Source organism: Capra hircus, unplaced genomic scaffold, assembly GCF_001704415.2.
Source record: "Capra hircus breed San Clemente unplaced genomic scaffold, ASM170441v1, whole genome shotgun sequence".
Lineage (NCBI taxonomy): Eukaryota > Metazoa > Chordata > Mammalia > Artiodactyla > Bovidae > Capra > Capra hircus.
Window position 1 is genome coordinate 4413 of NW_017212067.1, and position 12601 is coordinate 17013.

At 56.6% G+C, this 12601-nt stretch overlaps 2 protein-coding genes across 5 annotated transcripts; one reads left to right on the top strand and one right to left on the bottom strand.

Moving 5' to 3' along the window:
- Positions 1-2441: 2441 nt before the first annotated feature.
- On the bottom strand, positions 2442-10323 carry TMEM187 (transmembrane protein 187). 4 transcript variants are annotated; one of them, XM_005701732.3, is made up of 2 exons: positions 6914-10323; positions 2442-3842 (listed from the first exon to the last, which is right to left on the bottom strand). In XM_005701732.3, the coding sequence occupies exon 2, from the start codon at positions 3580-3582 to the stop codon at positions 2758-2760; it is 825 nt and encodes a 274-aa protein (XP_005701789.1). In that variant the 5' UTR covers positions 3583-3842; positions 6914-10323; the 3' UTR covers positions 2442-2757. The 4 variants fall into 4 exon arrangements, with proteins under 4 accessions (XP_005701789.1, XP_005701791.1, XP_005701792.1 ...); XM_005701734.3 differs by having other exon boundaries at positions 2442-3838; positions 6940-7147; XM_005701735.3 differs by having other exon boundaries at positions 6940-7147.
- LOC102177156 (host cell factor 1) lies at positions 8534-9140 on the top strand (the record flags this gene model as incomplete). The annotated part of the gene is given in 1 exon segment (XM_018045467.1): positions 8534-9140. A coding segment is annotated over 1 exon segment (193 nt), but the record flags the coding sequence as incomplete, so codon positions are not given.
- Positions 10324-12601: the final 2278 nt, after the last annotated feature.

The window sequence follows — 12601 nt, forward strand, 5'->3', positions numbered from 1 at the left end:
GAAGCTGCGTGGCTGACGCTGGCCACCCTTTGAGAAACGCTGATCAAATACACAGGCCAGAGAAGGAAAGTTCCAGGCCTCTGGCTTTGGTTGGATTGGCTCAATGCGGGGTCATCTGATTTGGCAAATGAAGTCAGAACACCCTATTAAACCTGAATCTGAGATAAGCAATGAACATTTTCTTAGTATAAGCACGTGTTGTGTGACACTGGAGACACAGTGGTCCTGAAATATCATTTGTCATCCTGTATTTCATTGGACCATGTTAGGTGGGAGGGCCTGCCAGGAGGCAGTGGCTTTGGGCTTCTGAGGGTTTTGGCCCCCCTGAAGTGTCCCTTCCACACGAGTCTCTGCTTTGGGCGGAGTGCACCCTGCCCAGGGTCTCCCCACTCACTCTCCCCACCTGCATACATTGGCGTGTGTAGTTCTCCTGGTCTCAGTGTGCCACTTGTTTCCTGTGGGGGACCCAGCTTGACACAGGAGTGGAACGACACCCAGAAGGTTCTCAGGTTATTTATTAAATGGGAATTGGTAAAAAAAAAAAAAAAAGAATAAGAATAAAAAACAACTAAATACTTTACGGGTACTTGCGGCTCAAAGGTATGGAATCAATGAGGCTATGCAAAGCCCCATTCTCAGGGGACTCACACTGTCAAGGAAGGAAACCGCAACTCAGAGAGATAGCAGAGCAGAGGGAGTCAGAGCGCCCTCCCCCACCCCAATCAGACCCTGGTCCTCCCCCGGCCCTCCACCCTCCCACCTCCATCTCTAACCAAGCCATCCGAGAAATCACATGTTCCCCTCTGGCCTCTTCAAGGAGATGTCCTGGCCACTGTGCTCTTGTAGGACATACAGAGCCTTCGAGATAATCGTTGCAGAACAAAGTTGCTTCCTGAGGCAAATGCTGCCCAGTAGGCCCCGCCTCGGGCCCCATTCCTGGGGAGAGGGGCAGAGGTGACAGTTCTCGGCTGGATCCTTCAGGTAATGACTTGGTTGAGACCCACCACCCACTGGGGATGTGCCAGCTGGGACAGAACATCCAGCACCAGGTATCTGGTTTCAAAAGGACCTCGGTAGTCATGGCAACAGTCCACCGGCCAACCCTTGAGGCTCTAGGGACATTCAGGGGACACTGAACAGATGCACGTGGGCTGGCCATCACAAGGAGCCATTTGGCAGGGACAGGGTGTCCTCTCCTCTCCACCTTCACCAGTGTCTTTAAAGACCAGATGCCTTTCAGGTGACAGGGGAATGAAACCAGTGTCTAAGGAACATGTTAACAAGCAGGAGAGAGTGCAGAGAGAGTTGGTCTCCACAGGGCAAGCCCAAAGCAGAGTCCTCAGCATCTGTCAGGGTCGCCCACCCCTAAGTAGGCCCGCTGGTTCAGACATCCTCATCTGCACGAAAAGCGTGTTTCAGGGTTCAGTTCAGTTCAGTTCAGTCGCTCAGTTGTGTCCGACTCTTTGTGACCCCATGAATCACAGCACATTAGACCTCCCTGTCCATCACCAACTCCCGGAGTTCACTCAGACTCACGTCCATCGAGTCCGTGATGCCATCCAGCCATCTCATCCTCTGTCGTCCCCTTCTCCTCCTGTCCCCAATCCCTCCCAGCATCAGAGTCTTTTCCAATGAGTCAACTCTTCACATGAGGTGGCCAAAGTACTGGAGTTTCAGCTTTAGCATCATTCCTTCCAAAGAAATCCCAGGGCTGATCTCCTTCAGAATGGACTGGTTGGACCTCCTTGCAGTCCAAGGGACTCTCAGAGTCTTCTCCGACACCACATTTCAAAAGCATCAATTCTTTGGCGCTCAGCCTTCTTCACAGTCGAACTCTCACATCCATACGTGACCACAGGAAAAAACCATAGCCTTGACTAGACGAACCTTAGTTGGCAAAGTAATAAAAGAGGCCAACTCCAGGGCCCGTGAACCTGAGATCCCATCAAGTGAATCATGGTTCCTAAAGGCCCTGGGTTTATCCATGGGTGACAGACACTTGACACTTCAGTAACCCTAGCTGCTGAGGACATCTGAGCCATCCCCTGGCTCTCAGGGAAGAGCCACCAAACAACATTCTGTTGAGAACTCAACTTTTGTGTTTCTTGTGGGTGTTTCTTCATCTAGACGCACCCTGCCTTGTTCCACAGAGGATCTGAACGGGGTGTGGCTTCCATGTGACCTGCTGTCAGCCTGGCAGTCACAGATGTCACAGTGAATTAGTGCTCTGGCCTTTGGATTTCCCCATCAGTCTGCTAGGTGTGTGTTTAATATGACTCTGTCTCCTTGAAGCCAGCTACCTCTGGGGACACTCACTGGTAACCCCAGTGCCTTGCCGGGCACACTGGGCCAGAAGCTTGCCCTTCCCCCCAGTCGCCCGCCCATGCTTGGAGCCAACATCCCAAAGCAGACAACCATTCTCTGGCCAACTGTGAGTGTGATGGATTTCTTGGGGGTCACTTCCCCCCAACACTTTATTTTGAGTAGTTTCAAACCACAGAAAAATTACAAGACTAGTACAATGACCCCCACATCCCCAGCCCCTAGATATTTGCTCTAAGCCTTTGAAAGTAAGTTGCAGAAAGCATAACATTTCACAAAATTGAATACTCATGTTCATAATACTGAAGCCTGTAACTTCGAAGGCAGGGACAGTCTTCCGTGTCATCACCCTATGTCATCACACCAAGGACACTGAGCACTGATGACAGAATGCCATCAGTTAGTGCATGTAGACGCTGGGGAGAGGGTTGGCGGTCATAAGCCCCTTCTTCCCACACTTGAACGCATCTTCTCTGCAGGTGGGCACCTTCGGCAGGTATGTAAGCTGGTCAGGAACAGGAAGGCAAAGTGGAACTGAAGCACGTCACAGACTTTGGACCAGAAGTGCCCCGTGAGCTGCTGGAAGAGATGCCACTGTGCGAGCTCATGGTCACATAGCTTGAGGACCACAAAGCCCAGGCAGGAGAGCACGCCCAGAGCCAAGTACATTCCCGAGGAAGAGTTGCCGTGGCGCACCTGGGTGCGCAGGGCCTGGCCCACAGCAGCTGCAATGTGCAGGCCCAGCGCCAGCTCAAACCCACGGGGGTGCAGCAGGGCCAGGCTGTAACTGCACAGGGAGAGGCCCTCGACAGCCAGGAGGAGCTGGGGCTTCCAGCCCCCGTCCAGGCAGAGGCACCAGGCCACTGGCCACGCGAAGATGGGTAAGGTGAGCCACTGGTCCAGCACGGCGCTGGGCCGTGTCTGCGTCCCAATGCGCAGCCACTGGACCGGGCCATAGACCAGGGCCATGCCTGCGAAGACGTCCTTCAGGTAGCGAGCCCTCCACTTCTCTGCAGGGCCTCCTGGGGCACGGGCCTGGCTCCGCAGCCAGTACACCCCCAGGAACACATAGGCCATGTTAACAAGGGAGTTGAAGGGCATGGCCAGAAAGGCAGGGAGGCTGGTGACCGGGGCTTCCGCATAGTGCTCATAGCCCACTTGGACAGAGACACATTCGAAAATACCAGTGTGGACAGTGGCCATGCAGAAGCAGCTGGCCAGGGCCACATGGAAGAGGGCCTGCCCCGACTCAGGCTTCATCTGGAACCTTAGGTGTGGCCCCAGGATGGGGAGCTCCACAGAGCAGCAGCCTCGGCTATTATTTCAGAATTCAGATAAACGGTTTCTTTTTTTCTTTTTTGCAAAACACTCCTCAGCCTCCCAGCTGAGCCAGCAGGAAGAAGTCCCCGTGATTTCCGACGCAGATGCTGCGACCTTGCCCCAGTGGAGATAGTGGCTCCGAGGAAGGCAGCGGTTCTGCTGATTGGTTGGCACCAGTGGAGGCCCGTTCTGCCTTCTTCCTTTGTGGTTACAAAAAGAGTGTGGGTAGAAAGAAAACCATCCAAAAAAAGCGCCTCCATCTTCCCAATTCTCAGCCTCAGGCTCTGCCAAAGTTTTTATCATGACCCTCTCTCCTGACACCTATGCTGTTCTTCTTTCATCTGCGTATTATAAAAAATCCTGCGCCTCGTCTCCGCTCCCCTAGAACCACTGCATTTAGAGACTTAAATCTTTCCTAGGTCTGTTGTTAAAACTCAGGATATGCTTTCTCACCTCCATGGTACTACAAATGTGGAGTTTTCCAAGCCAGTCCCAAAGCCCTTTGAACTAAATTCCCAGTTAAATTAGAGACATTAGCTGTGGGCCAGATTCTGGAATCTAAGGCAAGGGAATGGTGGGGCGGGTTGGGGGTGGGCAGAGAGGAAGGGCTCAGCTGCTTTGTGGGTGTGAGGCCAGGTAGCAGAGGGAGTCACCCCCTCCTCTGCCCTCCCCTGAAGTGCCACACCTTCCAAAATCACCTTCGGTCCTTGGCTCACAGGAAAACCTTCCATTTCCTGAAGTCACGGAAGCAGACAGATAATTTAAAAACAATGTGGACTTTTCATGGATTGTCAACTGTTCTGGGGCCAGCTGTGGTGTGAGTGGGCCTCATTGCCAAGAAATGTATTAATATTAACAAGAGAAGAGGTTTGGTGCCCTGAAGATGACTCAAAGCCAAGCTGGCAGGCAAGCACACGGGCGTGGGGATGAGAAGAACTGTCTGTGGTCAAATCCAAGCTCCCCCGCCTACTAACCCTGTGATCTTGGGCCTTAACCCTTCCAGGCCTCAGTTTGCATACCTGTAGAATGGGGATGTACATCCTAGCAGAGTTGTTGTGTGACCTACATGAGTTCTTAGGTATGCAGACCACTGTTTATTTTTGAGGCCCCTTGTCCCCTCCTGCAGTTTAGGCCCTGAAAGGGCAGGGCCCAGTCTGATCCTGGCCCCTCCCTCCCATGCTTAGCAAAGACCTGCTAATTTTGGTTCAAGCACAAAGTTAGCATCTCTTCTCTGTTGTCATCCTGTTTGCCATTTCATTGCTCTGACTGACCCTAGGGCCCACCTGTAAGATCCAGGAAATGGCTGGCTGGGCCTCATGGTGACCCTCTCAATCCCCTCCCGCCTCCAGGGAGCCTGTTGTTAAGGGGAGCAGCATTTCCCCGAAGGAAGTGAAGCCCTTGTCCTGACCCTCATCTCAGCCCGTGCCACTGTTGTGCACCTCCCCGTTGCAGCCTCTGGTGAAGGAAGAGTCTTTTAAGTTAGAGGCTGTCCCTCCTCCAGGGTTCCCACTTCCAGGCTTGCCACCGCTCACGTGGTCTGCACACAGCAGCCCCCAGCAGCCCCCTCGAGGACTGCCCCTGTTTAACACCCTTCAGTGGCTGGTTCTCTGCTCACACGTGATCATGCCCCAGCCTTTTGGCCAGACACCAAAGTGCCATGCTCATGCAGTCCTGTGAGTTCCCAGGCATAGTCTGTCTTCCTGCCCTCCTCTGCCTGGCCTGCTGAAGCCCTCAAATCAGCTATCACTTCCTCTCCAGCACCAGCACTTCCCCACTCAGCTCCGAGTCCAGCAGGGACACCAGCTGAGGCCTCACCTGGTGTCTCCAGGTCCTTCCCTGACCCCACCCAGGGTCTGACTCCCTGGTGTGAAAAGCCAGGCTTCCGGGGCCCCAGGCCGCCAGTGCTAGCCTGACCCTCCTGTCTACCAGCCAAGCATGGAGAAGAGTTGCGGACAGGCAGTCTGACACTGTCCACTTGCTAAAGGAGGAGATCCAGGAAGGCTGTAGAAAGGGACTCCTCTCTGGCCACTGGGCAGAGGTTGCTCGAGCCCTTGCGCAAGCTGAAAGCGACATGTTACCTAACTAACTTCCCAAGTCCACTAGAAAGACCAGGGCAGGTCTCTTATGGCCTAAGTCCTAAGCTGCTGTGACCCTTGTGATGTGACTCTCAAAGTTCTTCCCAGTTTCCCCTGCTTGGCACATGAAGGTCCGAGGGCTCACCAGCATCACCCTTTCCCCTGCTCTGGTTCTGGGCTCGCTGCTGGGGGAAGTCCTGCAAAACCCGACAATCCCCGGGCAAAGGGGTTAAGACGTGTTCCTTAAACTCTTCTGCTTTCTCAGTCTGTATGCAAAAGCTACTGTCGCCTGTCACAGTGGTGGCTTCTTTAACCTGTATCCCTTATAACAACTGTTTGTTGTGCCCGGGACTATCCTGACCACCATTGTTCCCTTTCTGCAGGTAAGGGGATGCCAGTCTGAAGGCTGTACCATGGGACACCAGCAGGAGAGCTCAATCTACGCCACCTGGATGCCAAAGGAGCTACCATACCAATTCTTGAACTCTGAGAACAGAATCCCAGCATGTGGGCAAGGCTGCTGAGAACCCGCAGCTCAGTTTCCTTATTTGAGAGGGGAAGGACTTGGCCAGAGAGGTGACATGAATGGCCAAGGTCACTTAGGGCAGTTGGTGGCACAGAAACACAGGTGAGGGTTCTTGTCCCTTGACTGTGTCACAGGACTCTTTGGCCTCTCCTCAAACAAATGCTTCCAAATCCATAAACTAAAACAGAATTAAAACACAAACTTAATATGTTCAAAGATAGTTATTAAAATATTTCTTATAATGTATGATATAGTAATAAGTGTGCTTCCTTACTAACATGTTAAATTACACGATCTATGGGCAGGTTGAATAACTACAGTAATTTCAAATGAGTTATTCTGTAGTAACTTGCAGTTTAGTTAACTTTCAGGATATCTAAAAGAAAAGCTATATAATCTCAAATGATGTCATTTCCCTTGGTGACACAATCACCAGGTTAACGCTCTGTGCTTTGTTACCTACACTTTAGTTTCGGGAAAGGCCAAATTTTGGCTAGAGGCTAATGAATGTAAAGATCAAATAAAAATGAGAGAAACTGGAAAAACCGTCTGTTGTCATTCTAAGATCCTGGACAGCAGCGCATTGCAGCCTGCATCGTCTGGGCGTGAGCTTGGAGCAGCGACCAGACAGGCTCCTGCAAGATTTGGAACATCAGGATGATGTACCCACCTCTCAAGATTGTCGTGAGAACTTACAGTATTGGCGCGAAAAGGCCAGCGATCACCATCCGGGTATTTTGCCTGTCTTGCTTTGCTGGGGGAAATTCAAATCTTGAAAAAGGGCGGACCGTAAAGGTGGTTGTGCGCCTGCGCGAGGGGCTGGGCCCAGAGCTCTGGGAAGCAGGCGGGGCGGGGTGACGCGAGGTGACGCGGGGCGACACGGACCTTTCCCGTGCCCGCCCGCTCGCCTCAAACACCGCCAGCCCGGCCGCTCGCCTGGCAGGCAAAGGGGCAGGGGCCGGCCCGGCGCGCGACAGCCCGGCAAGTTTCCTTGGGGCGCCGGCGGGGTCTCGGCGGCGCCACCACCTGGGGGCGGGGCGTGAGGCCTGGGAGCCTGGGAGGGCTCCGCCCCCGGCGTCGCGCGCCAGGCTGCGTTATCGCTCACGCTCGCCCCGCCCCGGCTCCCCCGTGGCGGGCTTCGGGCTGCTTCCCTGGAGCCAGCTGCGTGTGGGGAGAGGGAAAATGTCCACTCCCTGATCCGAAGCCTGGTTTTAGTGTCTCCTGTCAGCCACTCTCTGCAACCTGTGCCCTGTCCCCACTGCTAGTTAAAACGATTCCTCTGGCGAGTGTTCCGTCAGCGACCCGGGGAGCAGTTCCAAAGGGGGCGGGGCCAACCGCGTCTGAGGCATCCTCATCCGGGCATTCCCCAGATGCCGCAGCCGCCATCTTTGTTTTGTGCTGAAAGTCGCTATTGACGCCCGCGGACGGCCGGGCGAGGGGAAGTGGCAAAGATGGCGGCTCCCAGGACGGAGGCGTGGAGGCGCGCTTCGGCAGCAACAGAGCTGGGCGCGCCTGTGCCTGACCCGAGCGCCGCCTGACCTCAGGCCGAGCGTGCAGCGGCCACGGTCTCTTGCCGCGAAGCAGCGCGGAGTTCCTTTAACGGGCCTCGGACGGGAGGAGAATCCTGCGAGGGCGGGGGGGGGGGGTGAAAAACAGTGACGTATCCGACTCCGCCCCCTCGCCCGACCACCGCTGCCGCCATGTTTAGTTGTTACTTCTTCACACAAGATGGCGGCTCCCAGGGAGGAGGCATGAGCGCCCTGCCGTTACCGCTCCTCCTGCCGTACAGTTGCCACTTCGGGGCCTAACTCTGCCTTTTTGAAGCGGCTCCTGTGGAAAGAAGTCATAAAGAGGAAAGCGAGGATCGGACGCTGCCTTGCGTTTGGTTTGCAGTGGAAGAACTGACCCGGGAGGAAGAGAATAGGGGGGAAGGGGGAGCTAGTCTCAAGATGGCGGCTCCCAGGGCGGCAGGCGCAGCCTAAGCAGCAGAGGCGGACTAAGGGTAGACTCTCGAGACCTCACGAGCCATACGGGGCGAGTCTCTGAGCAGCCCTCAAAAACTCAAGCTCGTTTCACTGGCCTCTGGCGCGCCTCTATTCCTTACGAGTGTCGAGGCTGTTAAGGGAGCGGCCTCTACACTAAGCGCTGGGCGGGGAAGCGGGACGGTCTCAAGATGGCGGCTCCCACAATTGTGGTCTGAGCGCCGGCGGGGCTGAGACAACCGCTGCGCTTGTGGCTCCTTTCCACCCGCCCCGGAAGCCGGCCAGTACAGGGGACTCGGGGGGTGTGGGAACCGGGCCGGGGCTCCGCCATTTCCGGCAGGGGAGGGCTACGACTGAGGAAGGGAGGAGAGAGAGGCGGCTCAAGATGGCGGCTCCCAGGGCCTCCCGCTCGAGCTTGTAAGTGGGAGCTCCCAGGCAAGTAGTCAGGGCGGCGGGACTCGACGGCCTCCAGCTTCTCGGGTCCAGGCGCTTGACAGTTTCAAGAGGCTCTCGACAAGACGCGGTAAGCGAGAAGAAGGGGAAGAGGAGAAGGGAAGGAGAAAATAGTTAAGATGGCGGCCTCCATGGAGCCGTCCACCGCTGTGTGAGGATCAGTTTCTCAGTGAGAGCCACCTTAGACGAAGAGGGGTGGTGTGTGAGCGGAATTGGGGGGCTCCCTTCCCACTTGGCGACTTTTCTCCACCGCGCCCTTTCCCGGAACTATGGCTTCGGCCGTGTCACCCGCCAACTCGCCAGCAGTGCTCTTACAGCCCCGCTGGAAGCGAGTGGTGGGCTGGTCGGGTCCAGTGCCCCGGCCCCGCCACGGCCACCGGGCCGTGGCCATCAAGGAGCTCATCGTGGTGTTTGGCGGCGGCAACGAGGGGATAGTGGACGAGCTGCACGTGTACAACACGGGTGAGTGCAAAGCCCGCTGGGTCCTTGGATCTTTCCCTCCCTCCATCTCCTCCCTCTCCCTCCTTTCCTCTTCTCCCTCCTCTTTCCCTCCTCCCTTTTTCTCCCTCCTTCCTCTCCTCCCTTCCCCGGCTGCCTTCTTCCCCCCTCCTCCCATTTCTTCCTCCAGCCGCACGGGACTCCCCTCCGAGACCCTTTGCTCTGCATGGCTTGTCTGTTCTGCCCTGCTCTTGTCCCCATCCTGACACCCCTGCTTTTCCTGTCTCTGAAGGGGGTGCCTTTCAGTATTGGAGAGGAACCCTCTAGGCCGGCTGGTGAGGGAGCGGGGGCGGCGCCCGCGGTGGTGACTTCAGATAAGACACCGTTACCCCCGCCAACTAGGCGGGCGGATGCGTCCCTTTGGCGCAGAGTCCCACCCCCCACCCCGTTCCTGCTAGGCTCTTCCTCATCTCTGGTGCGCTCTGGGGAGCAGTGACAACTTTTCGATGACAGATGAGGTGGCCGTCTCGAGAAAAGGGGCAGAGTTGAGCGGCCTCAATCCTGCCCCAGGGACGGGGTGGGCGGGCGGTGTGCCACGCTGGGGAACTGTCGTCCTGGGGCCCCACAAATCCGACGACACTGCCGTTCCCCGCTTGCAGCGTCGACTCCTGCAGTGTTTCCCTTCCCATGGCCCGTGGTCTGGATCTGGGGCCTTTGGCTGGAAGAGAGAAGGATTAGTTGCAGTTATCCCACAGTGGACCGAGGAGGTTACTCTGCCCATTCCCAGGCCGCCCCTAAACCCGAGGCTGGGTTCTTCAGGAGTGAGGTGCAGTCGCCTTGGGTCTGTTGTCTGGTACCTCTGCTCAGTCTCTAGAGCTTCACAGCATCCTCCTGCGGCCCCCTCCACCATGGTGGCCAGTTGGTACACCTGGTGCCTTCGTGGGCCCCAGCTGCCTGTTGAATGGAGGCTGGCCTGGGGAGAGGGACTGAGCGTTCTTACTGGGTGCAGTGGGCCTGGGCGCGTTCAGTTCCAGAGCCTGAGCATCGGAGGTGGAGCTGCTGCAAACCCCCTCCTGGCTCATAGTGTGCTTTTAGGAAGCTCTTCTCTGCAGTTCCAGGTCGCTTTGGGGTCAGCCGCAGCCAGGGGCTGGCTTCTAACCCTTTCCCCCCACGCCAGCTCATCTGCCAAATGCCTTTTGCCCCCAAGCCGTCCTGTCCCAGGGTTCTGGCGGCCGGGGTCCTTGGGTCTGGGCACCCCGTGTCCCCCCACCCACCCCCCCTGCCTCTGCCCCCAGCTCCGTGGTTGCTCTGAGCTAGGCTGTTGGTCCGTGCGCTGAGGGTTGGAGCCGAGCTTTCTCTCAGTTGAGTGCTCCCGGCCCGCACCTCCCCTGAGGCACAGAGTTCAATATGCTTGCGTCTTATAAGTGGTTGATCCTACAAAGTTGACTTTCCGAGGCTGGTGGGTTGCCGGTGACCCTTCACATTCTGGGTCGGAGCACCTGTTGCTTCTGGGGAGGCTGGGCTGGCTGCTGGAGCTTGGTGCCAGCTTGGACAGCTGCGGCGGCAGCGATTAGCCCAGTAAGGGAAGGCTGAGGGGCAGGGTTGTTTTTAGAGAGGCCAGTGCGCTCAGCAGAACCTCCTCAACCCCTTGGACCACCTTCCTTCTTGTAAGGCCTGGAGCAGGTTCCTTGGCAGGGAATGCCAATTTTAGAAAGTAGGCCAGGGGCCTAATTACCATCAGCTCCAAAGGCCACTGCTTCCTGGGGCCTCCGTGTCATCATGCGTTGACCATTTCGGCATTCACTTGTTCCCCTTCTGGAAGAGTACGTTGTGTAGTAGTGGGAGCCAGCCTTCCAAAGGGCCACAGCCCTGGATTCCTCCAGGGTACCAATTCGGAAAGTGCCCCACGAACTCCCTTGGCGACTTCTCACTGCTAGTAGACGCTGCTCCCCAGTCCTCACCGCATGTTAGTGTTTCCTGTTTGACGGAGCCTCGAGCTTCTGCCGTTTTCAGAGAGCCGGGCTTGGTGTGGCCTATCTCCCACCAGGCGAGGCACAGATACCCAGCATCCTTCTTAGGGCATCTTTAGTGCTGCCTTGACAGCTGGCCTTCTGCTTATCTTGTGTTTTGTGTCTTAAATGAGGTCAGAGCATATTCTCTAGCTTCTCCTTCTGTAATAGGAATGCTCAGAGAGACTCATCGTTCAGCGAGAGTTCCCCGTTGCTAAGACAAAAGATCCTAGGGGGCACGTGCCTGCTTTGCCATCTCAGGCAGCTCAGAGATCGGGGGTGACAGGGCTAGGGGTGGCAGGTGTGCACTGAACTGGAAGGGGGTGCATGAGGAAGTGTGTGTCCTTCCTCCCCAGTGGCCGTGGAACACTTCCCCGGCTTTTGGGAGACCCATCCTTGACCTCAGGGAAGTTTCTGGCAACACCAAAGTGGATCACCCAGGGGACCTGGCCCTGACACGGTGGGGAGGCTGTGGCTGTTGGGCGAAGCAGCGGTCGAGGCGGGTCTGCCTCAGTAGTTCTCCAACGTCCTCAGCTGATGACGCCAGTTCTCCAATGTCCTCAGCTGATGACGCCAGAAGGAGCCTTGGAAAACGGCTAGTGAAACTTCCTTGTTTTTGCACACGTGGACCCTGGGGTCTCAGGCGGGACGTGCTGGGTCCAGGGTCACCCTGTTGGCTGTCTCGGCCTTCGGTTTGGTTATCAGGCGCAGGCCCCCGCTTTGGGGACACCTCCCAGGCGTGCTCTCCCTGGAGCTAATTGGTTACTAAGTTGAGCTTATCTCCAACCTGTTCACCCTCTGTTCTGGGCCTTTCGCATTCTCACAGGCACTTCCTGCCCGACCCCACCGGTTTCACTTGTTGGGAAGTCCTGTTCAGCCTTCAAGGCTCTGGGTCCCGCGTCACCTCTTCTGAGAATCATCTCCCCCACTCCGTGCCTCCTAGCACCTGCCACCGCCTCCACCATGCAGGAAGCGGGGTGGGGGCGTTGGGGGCGCTGGGCCACCTCTTCCGGGGTATAGGCGTCTCTTCCTAGCCCCCCCTCCCAGCCGAGAGTGGTGACAAGCCAGAACTGAGGGGGGAGGAGGGTCCCGCAAGGGTCGTGCACTACCCACCCCCCTAGATAAGCGAGTGAGGGGTGATACGATTAGGGGACAGCTGCCATCTCAGGGCAGAACCAGGCTTCGGCCCAGAAACTGTGCTGCCTGACAGCCTTCTCCTGCCTGGAGTGTTCTAGATCGAGGTCAGCCCCTCCTGGGTGCTGCAGAATGAGCTCTTGGGATGTCACCAGTTCCTCTCGCCCAGTCCTTGAATCAGGTGGCAGGTGACCCGACACCTGTGGGCCTGTCCCTTTCCCGGGTAGCCTCTCCTGGCCCTCAGGGAGGCACCTGGTGGTCCCTTTTACTCAGGGACAGGGTTCTCGTCTCATGTGTTTGTTTGACCCTGTGACCTCTGGTCAGTTACTTCCCCTTTCGCCT